At 37.8% G+C, this 21,928-nt stretch overlaps 1 protein-coding gene across 2 annotated transcripts in view; it reads right to left on the reverse strand.

The window, feature by feature from the left end:
* APBA2 (amyloid beta (A4) precursor protein-binding, family A, member 2) overlaps positions 1–21,928 on the reverse strand; it is a 45,931-nt gene that overhangs the window by 12,858 nt on the left and 11,145 nt on the right. Inside the window, exons 2-7 of one of the 2 annotated variants that reach the window (XM_009885755.1) lie at positions 21,039–21,119; positions 19,606–19,642; positions 13,363–13,508; positions 12,151–12,186; positions 10,420–10,506; positions 2,973–3,158 (exon numbers count right to left, since the gene is read on the reverse strand). In XM_009885755.1, the coding sequence (XP_009884057.1) occupies positions 2,973–3,158; positions 10,420–10,506; positions 12,151–12,186; positions 13,363–13,508; positions 19,606–19,642; positions 21,039–21,119 (573 nt within the window). The remainder of the gene's footprint in view (positions 1–2,972; positions 3,159–10,419; positions 10,507–12,150; positions 12,187–13,362; positions 13,509–19,605; positions 19,643–21,038; positions 21,120–21,928) is intronic. The other variant, XM_009885756.1, reaches the window with a different exon arrangement.

Consider the following 21,928-nt stretch of genomic DNA (forward strand, 5'->3'; position numbering starts at 1 on the left):
TAGGACTGAAAACAAAGCTTCAGCAAAACCATCTGCTCTCCTATTATTGCCATGATACCAGTCTCTCATTCCCAGCAAACCAGTAATAGTCCTACTTACCCATTCCACGTCTACAATAGCTATTCTCATTAACACGTTGATTAGCAACGTTAGGGATGCTTTCAAGAATGCAGCCAGAGCCATGATTATAGCTTGTGAATGTTAATAACAACTCTTCAAAATCCCCTGTGTCTGTCTTAATTTTTGGAGCACTTATCTGTGCATGCATTTTACAATGGTATGCAATAAAAGATTACTTCCCATTACAGTGGGCTCTATAGCGGTACAATTAATGAAACATTACAGTGACTGGTATTTGAACGTGTCAGAAATACATGACTTAGAAAGAAATCTACAGAAACTGACAAGGATGATGATAATACTAACGACTTTGCACACTCAGCACACGCTGCAAAAGTCAACTAATTGAAGAATTATTGAACTGCTGTAAAATTTACTTTCTTGTTCCACTAGATGGCACTGGAACACAGAGAAACAGAGATAAGTAAAAGGAATTTGTAGTCAACTTTTTCTACGCTTGATTTTATATTTTTTTTTCCTATTCTGAGTTTACTGCAGCTCGCAGGAGAATGCCATGCTGAGTTTCGTAGATCTGTGGGTTTCGGGTATTGAATTCTGTCATCAGAGGATGAGTAACTCCCAGTGATCCGAGGAGGAGTTAATTGCATCTTAAAACATAAGTCCCCAAATCTAGTACTAATCAAACCTATAAAACTAGACTGGAAAAGCAACACACTGTCTTAGACAGTAGGTACATGCTAAACACATTATGAATGCATAGGGTTTTCTGGACAACATTGTAAATCTCAATCTTCTTGCAATCTACTGATCAGATGCAGTGTTTTCTTCGATGCTAAAAGGTGGTTTTCTTCTTTCATTTGTACCACAGTACACAAAAGCACCAATCTGCTTGACTGGAAAATGATTTTAGAAATCAAGGACATAATAAGCCTAGCCAGTCACAATCGTTCCTTTGTATTTTAAAACGTCTTTTCAAATCTTAACAATGTACCAAGAGGTTTGTAGTAGTACGGTAGTACAGAAGTCATCAAGAATATTTTTATATCGTTCCCTTATTAAAGCTTATCACCAGTCCTTATTGACTTCTTTTTTGATCTCCAGTGCCATTGCTTTCTCCGTAGTTAGTCCTTTGCTTCCGCCTCCATTCGACATTCTCAAACCCAACATGCCTAGGTGTCATATTCTATTCTATTACTGCTAGTAAGTCAGTTCTCACATCTTAATTTCATCTGTATTTCCAAATTTTATGAATGTTTCTGAAAGCCCTCAGCATTATGTACAATGTAGAGATAATGTAATAAAGTTGCTTGAAAAGGTCACCCCAGCAAAGCAGAGGCAGAGCTGAGATAACTAGGTCAGAACAATCCCAGTCTAGCACTCTAACCTTTAGATAATGCCAGTTCTCCTTCACAGGCTTAACTGCTTTCAAATAATGAAAATGATTGCTTAGCTCAAAAACCTGCAACCTGTGAGTTACGACTGTCTAAACCAAAGAACTCAATACTTTTTTAATTGGTGTGAGAGAAATTGTATTTAAAGCTGTACCTATATAACCACGGTCAGAAATGGTTAGTACTGCCTCTTACTAATACCTGTATCTCAACTGCCAAGTTAGCAACAGACAACAAATTTTGCTTGACTAGCTTGGTATTTTTTCTGTAAATATTTCAGTTTGAAGTCTCCTCCTCTTCCACTTCAGACACAAATAACTATTTTGCTACAAAGCCAAACCTGGATGTACGCTAGCAGTAAAGCAAGGTTATCTTCCTTTGCCACGAGAGGTAAGGGCATGGCACGCCAGCACTTTTCACAGGGGTGAAACAGGATGCAGCAGAGATGCACAGAACTCTTTTGCAACCACGACTTCTGCAATCCTATTTTGAGAATGGCTCCAAGTTCTTTCATCTTCTGGTATTTCTGATGCAAGTGAAAGTAAGAACCAAAATTCTGAAGTGGTCACTTCTTTTTTTTAAACAGAATTCTAACAAAAAGTGGTTTAAGGCTAATACGGTATTGGATCTCAGGGTATCTTATGGCATAAAATGACTGAAATGGCGCTTTCTGTTGTGTAGACATTCTGAGAGAGTAGTGAGAGTGAGTTCTTCCTAGCCTTTTACTTAAGGATAAGTAAACTCTTCTGGCCATGAAGAAAAATTTCTAGAAATACAGACAACTAAGCTTTCTTAGATCTATTGCATTTATATAAAAATTTTAGTTCCTAATCTTTGCTAGGGATGAAAAAAAGAGACCTGAAAAATAAAGAGCCAAATGTGTTCTTAAACATCAAGGGATCAAGTCGTGTGTTTGACAGTACGTATGGCAACTACAGGTAAGTAAGCCATAGGGAGTAAGGACTGGGTAGAGGGCAACCTTGTGCCAGGCCCACCAAGTTGGGAGATGTTCTCACCAACTTGGCTTCAGTTTGAAAGAGATCCAGAACAGTTCTGCCTCATTTCCAAGTGCCTGGAGTCTTATGTGTGTCATCATGAGCCAACCCACTGGACTAAAGGATCCAATCCAGGATGAATCATCAATTTGATACCCCATACATTAATTTTGGCCATGAATTTGACTTGCAGACAACTCCAAATAATTAGGTACTCAAGCATTTTGCAAAGCATTGTTGAAAGAACCCAAATGATTCTGTAACACATGAGACAAAGAGTGGATATTTTGGGACTGAGGAGGAGACATCAATTTGCAACATGAATTTGTGGAGACAGAAAAGAGCTAAGAGTATGGACAAAAAACTGGCTAATGTTTCCACAGGTTACCTGTAGAAATCAGAAAAGATTATTGACAACAAAAATTCATTCAGGAAATTAGATGGAATTTCAGAGATTCTCTAAATGACATATGTTGTTTAAATAAATTTAATTCCAGGTACTTACATCCTCTGATTCAAAGACATGGCATATCATTTTGTATTGCTTCTTTCCTTCCTGGGCACCAGGTGTTGTTTCAATACAGTCTTGAGAAGCTGATCTTGGCATGCGGCGTCGCGCCATTAGAACCACAATGTTACCAATATCGGCAATATACGAAATTGTGCGCAGCGCATGATCCATCATTGTTTCCTACGCAACGCAAAGAGAAGCAAAGTTATTCTTCATGCCTGTTGTTATTCTACAAATGCAGCACCTTCCCTCTCCTTGAGCTTGAGGGTGACAAAAGCTACATAGGCGTTTTCTGTGGGCGCAGGTCTGACATCCCCTACGCAGCCAATGGGCCCTGATGCTGACTGAAGGCACAGTGGCTGTTCAAGAAATTGGCTTCAATGGAAGCACTGCCTGAGCAAATACAATATGGTTGCTACTGTAAAGCAATAATGAAGATCTATGCTAGTGTTTTATAAACATTTTCATGCTGTTGGAAAATTACCTTTCCCTTTTGTGTTAGTTTTGCTGAATGAAGCAAATGCATTTCACAATGACAGAACAAGGTTTAGGGAAGTCATACATATAAGAAAATGTTATAATTTCCTAATTTTTTTTTAATCATGTCCTATAATAGCAATAATATCTAAGGTAACATTTTCTCATACACAGCAAAGTGATACATACTTTCTTTGTAAAAAGCTATGAAGGCAATATTTAAGCTTCTCTGTAGGCAGAGATTTTAATACGTTTTTTTGGCTACCTACATATCTCAGATCAGCTTGGAGGGAACTGGTCTAGTGTCTGGGCTCGCAGTCAAAATCCTATTCCAGTCAATGTCATTAGGCTGCCAATTTGGTTGTGCTGGGAGGACTCAACTCGAAAGCACCACTGCCTGTGAGAATGATTTTAAGTGGAAACCTGTCTAAGCTTCATCCTAATGAACATTTCTTATGTAAGAACACCTGAAGAGTACTAAATATAAAAAGTATTGAAACTTCCTGCGCCTATCTCAAATCCCTGAGCTCTGCATCCTTTTAATTACTTTAGCCTTTTAAACTCTTTTTTTACTTTCTGCTATTAGCCGGGAAATCCCAGCCTACTACTTCCAAATGCCTTTCTCACAGGAATACATCACTTTTCAGTGACTTTGATTAAGTACTGAGTTGCCTTGGACAAATGAAAACTGAGTGCGTATTTGTAGTCAGAGAAAGACGTGTTGCTCAACTTGTTTTATATCAGATATTGCTATTTTATCTTTTGTTTCCATCTCCAGTTCATGCTTCTGTCAATTGCTTCTTATGTAAAAGAGCAGTGAGGTCCCAGAAGGAAGAACCTTCAAGGACATTCTATAACAGTTTCTGTGCACCGCTAAGTATGAACTTGTAATAAGTTTTATTATTTCTGAACTCAGTATTAAGTATGAATAAATTAATGTGGCTCAACAGCTAGCAGTCTCATTTTCATTAAAAGGTTTCTATACGTAAAATAATTTTATTTTAATAAAAGAATGTATGTGACTGCTACGGTGATAATTTCAAAGGATGTTGATACAGCTGGGACTGCAAAGACAAACAGAGTGATATACTTGTTTACAATTATTTGTGCCTTCATACAGGTTTTATTCAAGGTACTCTAGAAGCAACCTGATTCCTCCTTTAGTTTGTTTTTTTTAAGAAAAATAAATTAAAAGCCACAACTTAGGTTCCCAGAAAGGTGTGTTGTTTTGGAAGATGTTCCATAATGGTAAGAACCTTTTAGGTTTAAAATGAGAGTTTTAGGAATGCTCATGCAATCAAGTAATCTGATTGACTGTACTTCCTTTAAGTGCCTTGAAAAAATCACTTTTACTGAAGTCTGTGTAATTACAGAGGAAAAGAAATTCCTATGGGGAAAAAAGGTAATACAAGTTATGTTAGTAATGTTTATCTGGCAGATATTTTGAAAAAATATTAGAAAAAGCCTCCTACCTGTAAGGACCCCTAGAAGCCATATAATTAATTATATTTTGAGGCAATGAGGATTTACGTTTTTCCTGAGAAGACATTCAAGGACTGTATGTTACTCTTTGCTATGTGACTGTGCTGTCCCTCCTCATGTTCTACTGCCCACACATCACCAGCTGACTTGAGGTGCCCGTCCTCTGTACGTGGAGCAGTCAGCCTTGGCTCCCTCTCAGTTTCTAACAAGGCCAGACTCTGCTTTGTCGTCATGCGAGTAAAACGCCTGTGTCCTGTTACAACGGTCACACGATGTGTGCACTTCTTGTGTGACAAAGAGGGACTGCAGGAGGCTCATGAGAGGTAATTTCAATAGCAGGCTGCTGGGGTAACAAACTCAGCCCTCAGCCGTGGCTGATGTGCTGTACGGAATCCAATCTGCTGCCATTGGTTGCAGCACCTTTTTTTAAGGCATAAAAGAGTCCAAATTCTGTTTTCATGGGACATTTCAAACCTGAGCTTTATAGGTTTCTAAAACTGGGTGCCACTTACTTTAAAACCTTATGCTAAGTAATTATTTAAGATGCAGCTTTCTATTGAAACAAAAACCAAGAAAGTGCCTCCAAACCATGCTGTAGTAGCTTTGTTTTCTATAATTTCTTCACATATTTTGCCACTGTAGAGATGAACTCTTCTTTAAGAAACAAAAAGGGCCCATCTGAAAATTCCTTCCTATTGGGGTCATTGGTCAGTTTGGAGGGTTTTCCAAACTTAGTTAGTGCTCAAACTGGAAACAACCAGAAGTATACTAGTTTTAATGACCAAACTAGCTGAGGATTTCCTCTTCCCCACCACCTCTCCCCCTCGCCCGAAGGGCTAAAAACATCCACTAAATTCTGCCTGAATTGGAATAAAAAAATACTTATTATTGAATCAATTTGTTTTGCTTTACTTTGTGATCTCTATTAGTTTTAAATCAGTAAATTGCTTTCTGGGGTCTAAAATATCTTTGGGGTTTGGCCAATACTGAGGTTGTCTCTGCTGCTTTTGGCATCTGCTTGGATATACATGTGGATATTTCTAATGTGAAGAAAGAAAACTCAGCGTTTGTTGTTTGTTTTGTTGTTGGTTTTTTTTAACTAAGAAGGCCTTTTGTTTTTTTCTTTTTTTCTTTTGATGATTTGCTAGTGGTTCTTGATATGTATCAGAATATCCCACTGAGCAGCATGAGGTCAGTTTTCATCTAACTCAGTGGTATTAGACAACCGAGATGATACTCTCCTTGCTGTGTCTGTAGTGTCAGGGTTTCCCTTGATATCTGATCTTCCAAAAAAACCTATAATGTGGTATGAGATAATACATGATTTTCATCATTTATATAAGCAGCAGCATCCTTTATATAAACAGCTAGTTGAACAACCATTAGTTGAACAAATCTTGAAGGCCTAAGAGAGAAAGATTGTTCCTCAGTTCGACAAGACTAATCGTTTTAACAATTTCAGTACAATTTAACTTGACAGAGAGAAAAAAATATAAATAAGCATTGTTTCTTAGAACCACCTGTCTTACTGAACAGAATCATTACCCATAAAATTATTGTAATGATTCTTCTCAGGCTTGAAATAAAATGTTCTATGCTTATCCCTAAACTATGAGAAGCAATGATGGTTAAATAAAATGTTTATGCTTATCCCTAAACTATGAAAAGTGATAATGGTTAAGAGATGGTTTAGGGGGTGTCTAAGGGTTGCAGGGGCTCAGTAGGATTTATAGCACTTGTCACAGGACGGAAAAATGTTTTATAATGGACATCTCTCAGTAGGATCTTGGGAGCTCTGCAGAGTTAACTGCTTTTCAGCAGTCTGCACTAGATATTTTGTAAGGGTGTAAACATACACGCAGTGTGCACAAGAGTGATGGACTGGGAACACAAATGCATTTAATCTCACCTGGCAAAAAAAGTCTTTCTGTCCTTACCATCACACAGAACTTACTCAAAGATATATTTTTTTTATTTGTGCCTTGTAGGGATGAAAGCAGTCATTGCCCCACTCAGTCCCACCGTTTTTCTGTCTAATGCAATTACAATTAGGAATAAGACAAATAATATCTAGTGACTGTAAACATGTCTTTACTTTGGACTTATTCATAACTTGACTTTTTCCTTTCTCATTCCTTATTCCATTCCACTCTGTTTTTCATTACCATTATCTCATTTTCACCCTCTCTCCTTTGTTACGTTCCCATGAATCCCTTCGTCTCTGCCTATCTGCTTCTCTATTCTTTCCCTCATCCCTTTTCTATCCTTGTTATCCTTGTATTTGTCCTTAGAAATTCAGTCTCTCTCTTGGCCTTTTTCAAAACCTTTGTTCTATCTTCTGTCCAGAGTCCCCTTTCTCAGAATCTCCCTTCCTTTCCAAGGAACTCTTTTAGAATCCCATTTGTTGTCCCTCTTGAAACCCAAAGAACACCTGAGGGAGGAAAACCTAAGCATTGTTCCAAGCTTTCAAGTGACGTAGTCCTGTGGGAGCGTGAATTAAGGCAGTCTAACGAGTCAGACAATTTTATGGGACCAATCATCTACCAGAGGCTCTGCACGTACACACTTGTGACTTCTCTATCTTTCTTTTTCTCTGCTGATTTTCCCAGTTGCTTCACTCCCAGCTTCTCTTCACTGAATGAGCAAGAAGATGGGAGAGGTTGCTGTGATATTTCTGCTGGTTTCAGGCACTGACTGCAAGCCCACAAAGCTGCGGAGTCAGGGAAGACTTGCTCCTGTAGGAAGCAGGCGTGTGGCCAAACCTTAGGTTGCTTCTACCACGTACACTAACCAGGTGGTCAGCTTGGGCTGAATGTATTCAGTAGCTAAATGCATAAGCAACTAAAAAGTGACAGGGGTGCCATTTCCTAGTGTTGCTGAGGGCAACGGAATCACCAAAGCCAGCTCTGTTCCAACGTAGCAATACACCTTACTGGTGCTACTCATTGCTTTGAACCCTGCCGTGTGTCATTTTTAAACTGAGAATTTTACATTTTAAATCAGCTGCTACCTCATGTGAGCTATACACTACAGATGGATTAAAACACGAATTGCACATTGCAGAAATAGGTTTTATATAATTGATAAAGCCATGAAAGAACAGATTGTCCCTGCCAGCTGCCACACCAGCTGAAATAGACCTATGGTAATTACACCAGTCAGGAAACTTCACTAGCACTGAAAAATATTACCAAGCCAAAAATGCAGAAGCATGCCAACAGCAATGCTAAGCAGTCATGGGAATAAGTCTCTTACAGCTCTCTGAAAGACCCACTGTAAAAAAAAGGACGCAAAAAACCCCAGGGCAAATGCCAGAGAGCTTGTAATTATAATAATTTCCAATATTGCTATTTTCATCCAGTTGAACAGCTCATATTACATACTGTTCCTCACGGTGCATTGCATTTTATATTGTTAGAAATCTCAGGGGAATCAGGAGAATAAGATAACAGTTACTTTGACAAAGTGTTTATGGTCTGCCTCAAAGGGCTTTCCTTTCTTATTTTTAACAGGGTTGGTGTTCAGCTGAAACGCTGAACTATTTAAAGAAGGGAAAGATTGACTTCCACTAAGACTACTCCTTACTCAGCAAAGAGAACTCATCTATTTACTGCCATACATTCCGACTATAAACTGTAGCTGTTCATTTATCAATAATTGTCTGTAGTCATAACAAATAGTGTGTCTGGTTATCATGGATGAAACGCAGTATCAGGACGATTTATGGATGGCAGATTGTAAATACTGCTGCCTATTTAGAGGGGTAGTCTACTCATCTGGCTCCATCTCTTGGGAGTTCTAGTGGCATGTTAAGGACATCTCCTTATATAAAATGAAAAAAAAAATCCGATTACTGGAGATACAATCATTACCCTCCCATTAAAAGACTGTAACACTCTCTTACATTTCAGGAAGTAGGTGCCTGATGGTTTGCATTGTTAGAAAAACAAATTATATGCTAATTGAAAATAAAACAAAATCCTAAAAGCAGAGTGCTACATTTGTATTTATTGAAATATCTCCTGTCATTTCAGCTCATTTCTCCCGTTAGCCATGGTATTTCTGAACTCTGATCTTATACACGAAGATACAAGTTCAATAACCATTTTCTCCTTCCATCTTCCTAGTTGTTTATGAACATACTGAACAGCACTACATCAAAGAAACATGCCTGTGAGTCTCTGCTCTTTATTTCTTTATATTGCTATCTACATGGCAACATTTCAGAAATAAGTACGGTCTCAGAAATTTTTTAGCCTGCTTGTATCTCTTGTATGTAGATCATATAATCTAGAAAATATTGTGAGACGTAAAAGCCTTATTTAAGTCAGTAAGTGATGTGTCCTGTTTCTGTGCCATGGACAAATATATTCCCCATCACAAAAGAAAACCACTGATTTAACGTGATTTACTTTTGACAAATCTGTGATGACTCTTGCTCATCTCCACTCACATACTGCCTACTAAGGGTTTCTTTGTTTTGATATCTTTCTGACAGTTAAACATACCTATAATCCATCTGTTCTGCTACTAAAAAAACCCCAACTAATTATTACCTTAATAATTTCTGGAAGAGTATCATTGAAAGGACAGCGTAAGGTTGTTCCAACCATTTTTCCAAATACTACAAGATGAATTTTCTAGTTTGGCTATATCTAGCTTTAACTAAGCACTTTCTAAATGGTTTGTTCTTTAACATAACTTGAGGTCTTACCATTTTTCAGCAGCTGTTAGCTGCATACAATGGAGTTTATTAGTGAAAACTAAAGCAAAAAAGTCACTAAAATTTCCCTTTCAAAGCCTCTCGTAAGACTGAAAATTTAAAGACTTTCTCTAAGTATGATCAAAGTCCAAGAGATCTTGTGAGATTATACTACTCAATACTGGGATCCATGTATAAATTACATCTATTTAATTGTAAATTCCTTTAAAAAAATCCTTATTACGAAGATCGCCTCTACTGAATATATGTATGTATTCCTAGCAGATGAGCCTGATCATTGCTGTGGTCCCCAGATGCTTCTTTAATATGAATAATTAATAATTTATCTTAGGCAAAGAGGATGGTAGCTCAGATGTGATTTATGGAAAAATTGGAGGTTAAATGTTAAAAATGGCAAGATACAAATATCTTAGTCAAAGCAGCAAATGACTTCCCTGTTAGACCATAAATTTGGGTACTGAAATTGTTACAGAGAAAGAGGGTACATGCATTTGGAAAGACTTTTGAATCTTTTCCTGCATTGAATTATAGATCTCAGAAACATGCAGACATTTTCCAATACATCAAATAAACAAAACTGGTGTTAGTATTACTATATCGGCAAATGGCAAGTGTTACAACAATAGCAGATCTAACACTGTGCTTCCTGAATCTTTTCACAACAATGAATGTCTCCAAATTCAGTGAAGTTTCCCACTAACAGTATAAGAGCGCAGTCTAACTTGACATTATTCTTGAAGAGTTTTAGTCATCGCTTACCTGTGTGTCTGCATTTAAAACTTTGATTCTCTGTGTGGAGATGAACAGATCCACTTCAGTCAAGGCCTGGGAATCTCCCTCTGAAGTCTAAAAGACAGATGCTTTGTTACAAGCGGAATTTTAATTTCCTCTTTAGAATGACAAATTCACTGATCACTTCAAGCATAATGTGATATGAGGCAATCGCATTGTTAAACCACTACAAAGACAGCTATTCAAAGGTGTTTCTAAATACATGCAAAGAATGCATTTATTGCAGAGAAAGAGTGAAGCATACTCTGATTTTGTGGGCAAAAGTGAATTTTTGGAGCCCGTGGGACTGACAACTCAAGTACTAAAATTGTCTATTTATAGCCAGAACAGGAGAAAGAGCATGCTGTCTCATCGATGCCCTTCAGTACCTGAGGCACCAGAACTGAGAAAGTAGGAGAATTGAGAAAGCAACTTAGTCCCCATCAGCTGCTCAGCCCCTGCCATCTTCAGTGGCGTCTGATGGCCCTGCCATCTTCAGCTCACCACAAAAAGGGCAAGCTGGTGCTCAGTACTGTGGTGGGTTTCAGGGTTTTTTTTTAGGTTTTTAGTTGAGTTTTTTTCTGGAAAATCAAGAACTGAGTGCTGAATTAATATTTCTCTCATATCACAGAAAGCCATCAGCTGACTTTTAGACCTCAACATCTGAGCACTGCTCACTAGGGAAACAGTTCCATATCCCATCAGACAACACGGTCCTACGGCAAGCGGGATTACAGTGTAATGCCACATGGCTTCCTAAGCGTGCATCCTGGCTCTGCCCGCATGAGAAAACAGGGGACAAAGTGGCAAAGCAGCTGCTACCTCTCACTGAAGCATCATCCAAGAGCTTACTTAATACTCCAGTATTAAGTTCCATCAGGAACTTATTTATTCCTGCAGGCTTCTTGCCCACAGTGCACTACTGCAACTGGTATTTAGCAGCACCCATGTTAGGAGCCTGAGAATAAAATGGCCCCAGACTGAACCACCCTGTGCCAAAGGCAGGCACCAGTCTCCAGCTCAGAGACCAGTTCTTTGATGAAACAGTGCAAGGAAGACTGATGTATTTGCTGCTCTTTTCTGTAGTTATTAAGGCTTAGCTATGCCTATAATTCATTCAGATTAATTTTATTTGAATTCTCATCCAGCAAAATACAAATCAAGCACATACTTTGGCAGAGATTACTTGCATTGCCTTCATCCAAGACCTTCACAAAAAGCAAGATTAATCTGAGTGCTATTTTTGTCAACTGTATTTAGTTAACCAAAATATAGTTTTTAACTGAGTGAAATTTCTCCTGTATGAATTGTTCCGGTTACTACCTAGTAAGTTTACTTTATTTGTTTTTAAATATCGACAATAATTTAATAAATATACAGTAAGTCAAAGGCACAGGAGATACATCTTACTGCTTTGATTAGTAAAATAAAAATAAGCTTTACGTTAAAAAAAATCTCCCAGATAACATTGGCTGTATATCTGGACTAAACAAATCACAGGTATTCAACAGAAGAAGAGCAGCAGACAGGCACTCCAGCAAATGAACAATGAAGAAAATGAGTTCATTTTATTCCACTCTGTGTTCTACTACTTAACAAAGAAGAAACAAAAATGACAACTTTATGAGGACCCAAAATGAAAGACACAACACTCCACGAAGAACAGGTACAACAAAAATGTAAGTAAACATTAGCATTCAAGAAAAACCGTTTACACACCGCTTTTTTCTTGATTTTAGCCGCCTTTTGCATCCTCTGAGGAGTAGCATAAAAAAGAATGCAGAGAGATGTACACACAAAGAAAGAGAAAAGACAATGTGGGAGTCAGGGAAACCTTTAGACTATGAATCCAGACTGTTAAAAATTAAAAATTTGGGGGCAGTGGGAGAAGGATGTGCAAGCGAGAAAGATTTGTTTATATCTTATGGCAGTTCTCAAGCATAATTGGATTTAATTGCATTATGCAGGTTGTTGATTGATTAAAAAAAAAATTGGTACCAAAGAGCGTTGCCTGTTAACAGCTGCTTGTAAGATTTATCCTGCTAAATATACAGAAGCCTAAAAGGACAGTACCTGCCCTTTTTTAAACTCAAGTTTTTCTATCCATATTAATCATACATCTACACATAATTGTTGAACAAAGTGTAACTGAAGCTCTCTTCCATGACTATCTAAAGTAGCAAAGTCTCCCTAAGAGATACACAAAACAGTTTTTAGGGAGCTAACTGCAATGAAGAATTACTTACTGCTTGAGACATCACAATATGATAAATAGAAATTCAAAGGTTTGGAAAGTTTAAAGAACTGGACATTTCTTGTCTTCCATTTGTTTGTTAACGCCAAATCAGTCATCAGTCATGACAGTCTCTTGCTAAGTAAATGATTTTTTCAAACTGGTTTTCTTTGAAAACATGCAGTTTTTACCAATTAAATATTTTATTGACTAAGCACAGAATTTTTCTATTAACATTTAAATCTACCTCTTTCTAACCATGTGTTTATTCAGATGAAGTATTCAGATGAAGCAGATCCACAAAAAACTGTAAAACTGTAAAAACTGAAAATCTCCTAATAATCCTAGAAAATCTCCTAATAATCTCCTACTTGGATTGTTAACCAAAAAAAGCATTTTTTACACAACTGTATGAAGAGGTCTATGCTACATTATTTACACAGAAATTGTAATACTTGACTTCTTCATACAGCTTCCAAACAATTTTGAAGACACTCTGGAATAATTTATATTTAGTTCCTCAGAGAAGCTGTATGTATTTTCATAATAAGCACTGGAAAGTAATGGTATTTACGGTACTAGATCTATACTCATATGAGTGCACTTCAGAATCCATTTGAAGCTGCAGATCCTGTACTGTTTAGAGATCAACGCTCAAAGCATCAGAGAGTATTCTACAAACCATAACGAGCACCTACCTTAACACGGCTCACTGCCTCTTGGGCCTGCATCATTCTTATGTTTTTGGAAGGGTTGCGCTCGGAGAGCAGCTGTGTAGAGCCCAGGTAATTGGCTGCAAAGATGATTCCATCAATGAGGTCTTCAGGTTCACAAGGTCCTGGAACTGACATGAGACATTTACAGTTACTGCCTTTGAAAAGAAAGAGAGGTGAGAAACTGAATAAAGGATACTGAGGCTTGAACAACCTTTTTAGGACTTTTCTAATACGAAACAGGTGAAGAAATTCAGTGCAAAATAAACAAATATTTTTCCCTATAATTATTTCCCTCAAAAAAACATATTAACCAACCATACAGTATTTAAAGCATTGCATAATGGTTTGACTGTGGAATTCTAGAGGAAAATCATTGGAAATTTTTTGCTGTGCTGCACTAATAAACACATTTGAATTATTTGCAAGTTTCCAAAATGCCGATAGGTTCCTTTATCAAAACTTTCCTGCTATTTACATATGTGTGACTGTTAGAGTGCATGAGCTAAACTTCTGCTTAAATACAGATTTGCATTTCAACATTTTTTTGAGATGTCTGCAGAAGTACACAGTCAACAAACATTATCTCTGGCAAAAATACTGATGAGCAATGGGCACAAAGGTGTACTTTGCTTTAGCAAAAGTCCACCACGAAACGTAACAGTTAAGAAAGTTTAGGAAACAAGAAAAGTAGGCATCTCTATGCTGTTTAGTCATGTGTAAGGCCTGAATTCAGAGCCTGATAGAAAAATACACTTCCCAGGCTGGTACAGATTGTATAAACTGAGAGCCAGAAAAACATGCTTCAGTACAGGAGTTCAATAAAGCGTTCCGGTCTAATCAATGGCATCTGCACAACAGGTCACACAGCCTTTTCCTCTGACAGCGGGGACGTCACAGAAAGCAGTTATGGGAAAGGAGAACATGAAAAGAGTACAAAAAATTTCATGTTAAAAAAGAAAGGAAAATAGCGGAACTTCAAAACATCTTGCTATTTTTTCAATTTTAGCCTTCATTCAACAAAATGTCTTTGCATACGTTTAGTATTAATTACATAGTGACTTTGGTGAGATTCTAACATTAACTTGTATTTTGCAAGTTGTTTCTTTCCAAGGTTGAAAAAGAGGAGGCAAGGAGAAGAGAATAAAGGATAATATCTTTATCACACTGGGATTATGCTCATCACCATCTTTATTCAGCTGTTAAGCTTTACACCTAGCTTGATGAGAGCAACAGTAAAGAACAGTCATTCCAGACTTTGGCTGAAATCTCCTAACAGTGAATATTTTCTGTTCCTCACCATTTTTATAAAAGAAATTTGCTTTGATCTGTATCGACTTGCCAAGCTGCTAAGACATTTTTTGGAAGTATATCAATCTCATGTGTGGAGAAAAATGACACTGAAGGGAGATGCTAATTTAAAAGTAGTTTTCTTGTACGGTGGATTAGTTCCATTTATTTATAATCAATTGAATGTGGAAGATTAATATATGGAGAAGTAAAAATATACGGCATGCTATGCTGATGAAATGTACTGAAATAGTGGTTTGCACATACATCTTTTAGCGAGCATTCCTATCCCTCATTTTCCCATTCTAATTTAGAAAAAGTCTTCCAACAGAAAATAAACTTGATTAAAAGAAGTGACTTTCTTCTTCAAGCAATGCTGGTGACACCTATACTTCCGTGCAGACCTCACATTTGCCTGCCAGAAATCTCAACCCCCAGCAAAAAAACCCAGTCTTTGTAATTCAGTAATCAAAGTATATAAACACTTATATGTATTTATACCAGTCCTGCACTCTTCAGAGACCTGATATTAACTAGCAGTGCTCACACAAAATGGAGCTATTTGTTTTGCTAGGACACACTGTAGTTTCAAGCTTTGAAAGGATAATTATATACCACAGGAAGACATATTTTGCTCTACTTCCATACAAACCCAGTAATGGTTTGGATCTTCATTGTAACTCAGAATACAATTCTGTGGAATTTAAAACTCTCAAAGTATTGGGAAAGAATAAAAAAATGTCACGACAATCTCCACTACAAAGATGATGAGGGGACTGGAGCATCTTTCTTATGAGGAAAGGCTGAGGGACTTGGGCCTTTTTAGTCTACAGAAAAGAAGACTGAGGGGGGATCTTGTCAATGCTTATAAACACTTAAAGGGAGGGTGCCAGGGGGATGGGAAGAGTCTTTTTTCAGTGGTGCCCAGTGATAGGACAAGAGGTAACAGGCACAAACTTGAACATAGGAAGTTCCCTCTAAACATGAGGAGGAACTTCTTTACTTTGAGGGTAGTGGAGCACTGGAACAGGCTGCCCAGAGAGGTGGTGGAGTCTCCCACTCTGGAGACATTCAAAACCCGCCTGGACGCCATCCTGTGCAACCTGTTGTAGGTGACCCTGCTCTCGCGGGGGGTTGGACTAGAAGATCTCCAGAGGTCCCTTCCAACCCTGACCATTCTGTGATTCTGTGAGCAAGACATTTTTGTCTTGATTTCCAAGTCATTGATAGGCTATGTCAAAGGCACTTCTCTTTCAAAGACATTCTGAGAGTTACTTTTACGTAGACCGTAGACACTGCTAGCACCTCCAAGCATGAAGCAGTAATCCCCACCACATCTTAGCGGTCTGTGAAATTAATTTGTGTTACAAAGGAAACAACAAATTCTTCTCATGTCTCAGCTGTCTGGTGACAGCAATGGTGTTTTTAACTAATTTGCCTGAAAAACTTCTTGCACGTGGAAATAACCACGGGTTTTAAGCAATTTTATAATCCTAATTTTATTTATTTGGATTCTTTAAAGGTTGGGGTCTTTTTGGTTTGATATGGTTTCATCATCTCTTCATAACATTAGAAAACTATGCACAAGTCTTATGAGGAGCAACTGAGGGAACTGGGGTAATTTAGCCTGGAGAAAAGGAGGCTGAGGAGAGACCTTATTGCTCTCTGCAACTACCTGAAAGGAGGCTGGAGCAAGATAGGGGTCAGTCTCTTCTCCCAAGTAACAAGCAATAAGAGAAGAGGAAATGGCCTCAAATTGTGCCAGGGGAGGTTTAGGATGGATAATAGGAAAAATTTCTTCACCAAAAGGGCTATCAAGCATTGGAACAGGCTGCCCAGAGAAACGGTGGAACCGCCATCCCTGGAGGTATTTAAAAGACGTGTAGATGTGGTGCCGAGGGACATGGTTTAGTGGTAGTTTTGGCAGCGTTAGGTTGATGGTTGGGCTCTATGATCTTAAAGGTCCTTTCCAACCTAGACGATTCTAGCATTCTATAGTTCTATGGAAGTGATTTTTTGCTGAATCATTAATTATACTAGCAACAAATTCTGCATCATGTATAAAACAACAGCATGTATACAATGCTTATAGCAATAGCTAATACAGAAAAAAAACCCAGCAAAACACCACAACAAAAAAAGCATGTTGGGAAGAAAGCATTTCCAACATACATTTCCCATCATGAAGTCAATGCAAGCAATTGTCAGGTAAAATGTTGGAAGGACGGAATGCTATTGCCAGGGTCAAACCGGGTTACCTGAGTGTTTTCTTCCCTTATTTCTGACTGCTTTAAATAATATAAAATTGCACACTTGGCTGAGGTCCCAGCTCATCAGAGCACTTAAGCATGCCCTTGAATGTAAGCATGTGTAAGGCTTCCTGATGAGGAAGGGGAGAAGAAAGAAATAGATTTGAAACTTGAAGATTAGTTCAATGTGAACAAAGATTGGAATTTTATGGTGAGTATCGGTGCTTAAACATAAAATAACTATTTCTGAAAAATGTAACCATAAATTTCTGCACTATCTTATCAATGGAATAGAGATTACTTGGTTTACTGCTGATCTATTAATGCAACAAGTATAAACATATTTCTAGACTAAGTAGACTAGGTCTAAACATTTTTAAATTAACTTATCTTTTGTATTCACAAAATAAGAATTCTCATTCAGTAATTCAGCATAACTGAATTTAACAATCTGTTAAGAACATATTTTTATACTTATCTAAAATGATGTGAAAACCTGGGATTCAGGCAGTATTTAGAGACTGTGCTCAGAGCACAGAAGCACTTTCAACTTCCTACTGAGAAATATCAAACCCCACAAAGTCACTGAGACCTTAGGGCATGCGGCCCTGCAGCAGGTTTTGCATAAGGAGTACATGGGCACAGGGCATATGTCACCTTGCAGAATGGCTATCTACAAGTTCCATATTTTGGCTGATTTCTTTACTTGATCATGGTTGTTACTGTGCAAGGAAATGAGATTTCTGGTGATAGGACAAATCCAGAGAGCAAATATGTCAGAACCCCTGAACATGAAACTAATTACCACTACAACCATATAGTTGTACTATAGTGGTACTGCTACTGAAACAATTCTAATAGCAAAATGACACATTTCCAATATGTTTTGTGCCTGTTATCTAGTTTGTTTTTATGTCCACATGGCATATGAAAAATATTATGTATTAATAGAGATATAGATATAGCTACTGTAAGTCATGAGTCATGCTGAACGTTAAGTGCCTGAACAGTTGAATATTAACGTAACCAGAATATGGTTGTGGTATCGCCATCAAAGCTGAGGGAAGAACAGGGAGTGTTAGCTGGCAGAATCTTTTCTTATGTGCAGCAGGGTCCTGTTCCTTTTGGGACTCTGCATCCAAATTAATAACAAAACCTCTGTTTTGCTTTGAATTTAGAGAGCAGTCATGTTAGCTATCATAAGCTCCTAGTGAGCTACATTTTATTTGTATTAGACAATGCCATATAATAACTGCAACAGGAAAAGCCTAATAGCTTATCCTCACATACTGTGCAACTATAGGAAAAAAAAAACCCACAAAGAAAGCAAAATGATTGAACTAAAAAAATATTATTATGCGATATAAAAGAGTATACTGACACCTTTCCAACAGAGTAGTGAGCTGATTGGTAAGGAAAGAAAAAGACATAACCTTTTATCCCCCCAAAAATTAAGATGTGCGGTTGTATTGGTAAGTGCTATGAGGGGTGAGAATTTTCCAGTCTGTTTTAAAGCTCTATTCATGCTGGCCTCCCGTAATAGTTGTCTGCTATACAACCAGTAGATGCTTATTACAGTATCAGCTTGCTTTCTTGTCTCTGCCACCTTTGAGGAATGCATTTAATTTACCTCTATTTAGGGTCTGTTACCTACTACATGCCAAGTGTTACAGATAATTTCCTTCAGATGTCAATCTGTGTAAAAGGGGCAATCTTTGAACTTTCTGTTTGCTCTAGTTCTTCAAGGAAATGACTAAAACCAGAAGTTGTTAGTCAAGCTGATGAGATCAGGGAACAGAAGAAAAATACGTTGGACATTCTAATATTATTCGAAATCACAGTAAGTTTTCCCTGATTTGAGACTGGCATTAGAAATCAGGTTTTTAACATTCATGTATGGTTTCCAATGTGGGGAAAGTGTGTTCACAGCAGATCTAAGGGGTAAGACCCTTAGAATTTTCCTACTGTCTTTTCTCACTTTACAGTGTAGACATTTCCTTTGCAGGAAGAGCTGTATGCATTTTCCCCATACGAAGTTCTTCAGCTGTCTGTGAATCACACAATGATAACATTTTTCAGTTTTATCCCATTTTATCTCTGTCCACCTTCTGGTGTTAATAAACTGACTTATTTTTCTCCAAACAGAAAATACATAATAATAGCAGTGCAAAGAAGATTGAAGAAACACACAAAAGCATGGCTCTCCTAAACAGAGGATCGGATGACTGATTTTTTTGTCAGATGAGGAGAACCTTTCTGATTGTGCTGGCAACTGAGATACCCAGAGTGCAACAACAGGCATCGCATCAACACAATACAGGGGCTGCTCTGAACAGTTAAATGACTCCTTCCTCTGCACAAGGCCAGGAAGAACAGGGTGCTCTTATACCTTTGCAAATCTCAACCCTGCTGGGGCCACTGTTACCACCTTTTTTACCCCGTTCCAGATTTGTAGCTGTCTCCATCTTCACCTTAATCCTTCTGAGAGCTCTATCTGCTCCTCCTTTTTATCACCACTAGGATCCCATTGCCACAGCAGGGGGACAAAAATCTTAAATACTTCAATACTTAAACTTTTCAGCTGTATTCTCTTGGGTTAGACTGGTTTTTAAAACTGTAATCTTTAAAATGTATTAAAGCATTTGCTTTCATTTTATCCTACATTAACTATGGATGATGTAAAACTTACCATCAACAAAACTTGGAAATGAAGACACTTTCTTTGTCTGTTGGGAAATAAAAATAGTATAGCTGTAACAAAATCATTTTTACAAACTGAATTGAATTCATATTATATTTAAACAGCTGACCATTGTTTAAAAAAAGTCCAGTTTCTCTGTATAACTTCTGCACAGCCACTATTTAGCACAGTGAAACACATTACATCACAGTAATTAATCCTACCTAAGTGTACACAGTAATTAACCCAACCTAACTTTTACATAGTGCTGTTCACCTGGAATCTCAAAGCATTTTAAACAGATCCCACCACACAAAAAACCAAGGGAGGATGGGGGGAAGAATATGAAAATGACCTAGGAAGTTAGCTGTCAGATGAGCAATACAAACCAGCAATTCCCAGTCCAATAGTTTGTCTGCTAGATCACATTGCCTGTTAATGATATCCCAAATTTCCAATTAACAACATTAAACAATATTTTACAAAGCAAGATGCTGGGTCAGTGAATAAAAAGAACTGTCCCTGATTGCACAGTACATAGCATTACACTTAATCTCAGCAGAGGCAACAGTGCTCTTTTTGTCCTACTATCCTACTGTCTCTATTCTCAATAAACAGATATAGTCCTTCCGTTTGCTTGTCTTTTGCCAGCCTCCTCAGGCATTCTTGTTTCCAGGAAAGAGGCTGATTTCTCCGTTATGGGAAAAGGCTTTAGAAATGCGCCTCTTCATTAATGTAACAGGCTACAGGCTAAATATGTTACATGTTTTTGAGATAACAGACTTCTGCTTTTAAGTCTGAATTTCATTTCATTGTGTCTCGCCTCAAGCATAACCTCATTCTGCATTCTTAGCTGTCTTCTTTGCTTCAGTCTTCAGTGACAAGAGCAGGTCTGCCTATCACTGCGTCTTTTGTCACAGCTGACTGAGCCAGGACACATCTTAGCACAGAGACGACTCAAAAAGATGTGAATCATTTGAGCCCTCAGCACTGAATGATGTGCTTGATATTAGGGGTTATTTAAAGAGAATTATTCCTGTGGGAATTAAGCAGTCCTTTGGTTTCAAAGACTGACATTGGAGGCGGGGGGGAGAAAAAAGGTGGAGGCCAATTTCTTTTTGATGCTACTTTTGCTCTCCAACAATCCAAAAAGAGAATTTCGGAAGTGTTCTCCCTGTTCTGTATGACATCAAAAAATTTAAGGCTTGAGTACATGCCATGAACAGTTGCATAAAATGAATGTGGCAGCAACACATTCATGGGTATAGTTCAAAGACTTTTTGGAATATGCAGACATTATCGTCAGTTCAGGAAAAGAAAGAGACCCTAAGTATGCACGTGTGAGAGGGAGAAAGCTGACAATTTGGTGCCTGCTTTCCCTCATGGAAGCCTGACCGCAGGGCGACAGTCAGCACAAGGGCCTAGCAGCCTAAGGTACCTACCTCGGGTGTGTTGTTATTGTCAACTGGCCCGTTGAGGTCTGACCGCTGTTGCTTCCTTGGCTGCTCTAAACCATTGCACATCTATAAGAAAAAAAGAGAAAGGATTTCAAATACTTTTGTCTTCTGAAAAGCTTCAAAACAAAGTAGAGATTTCAGTGGAAGTCAATAGTACAAAGATAGTCAGAAAATTGTCACCAGATTAAATTACATTCAGAAAATGTTAGTAAAAATTCATAAAACATTAAGATATGAAACTGTATTCAGCATGTTCTCCATTATCTTATGACAATCATCGGCCATAAAGCAGTTCTGTGTAGTTATTTATATGTATTTATATGTAGTGCTTTATGTGCAATCAATATTCGTTACTGATACTGCAATATCATAATGGGACGTAACAGCTGGAATTTCCTATTGTAATTTAGCAAATATGAGATACAGATAAAAATGTTGAGCTGTTTAATTATAATAAAAGACGTACTTTGATGTAAATAGTAAGACATTTCAATTATCATTAAGTAGCAATTACATTACTGATTTGAATTTAAACTAATTTTATTTCAATGCAAATTTTTCACATGAAATTAAGCCAAATGCTGACATGTTCAAATTGTTCAGAAACCAAACTCAGAATTTTTAAATGCGTTTATTCTCAGTACTCTACAAAATCAAAATAGTCCTAACGGCCACTTCTGATCTGGAAAACAGAATCCTAGCACTGAATACAGGATTCTGTGTTCACGGGAGACACCTCATGGCATCCCCTTCCTTTTGGGCCAAGCAAATCTACAGGATGCTGGCAGCACACCTTCAGGCTTCTGAAGAAAAGTAACAGGGAAAATATAAAACCTTACACAAGGAAAATACTAAGTCTTTTAAACTACGGAACA

Source organism: Charadrius vociferus, unplaced genomic scaffold (genome assembly GCF_000708025.1).
Source record: "Charadrius vociferus isolate BGI_N301 unplaced genomic scaffold, ASM70802v2 scaffold325, whole genome shotgun sequence".
NCBI lineage: Eukaryota > Metazoa > Chordata > Aves > Charadriiformes > Charadriidae > Charadrius > Charadrius vociferus.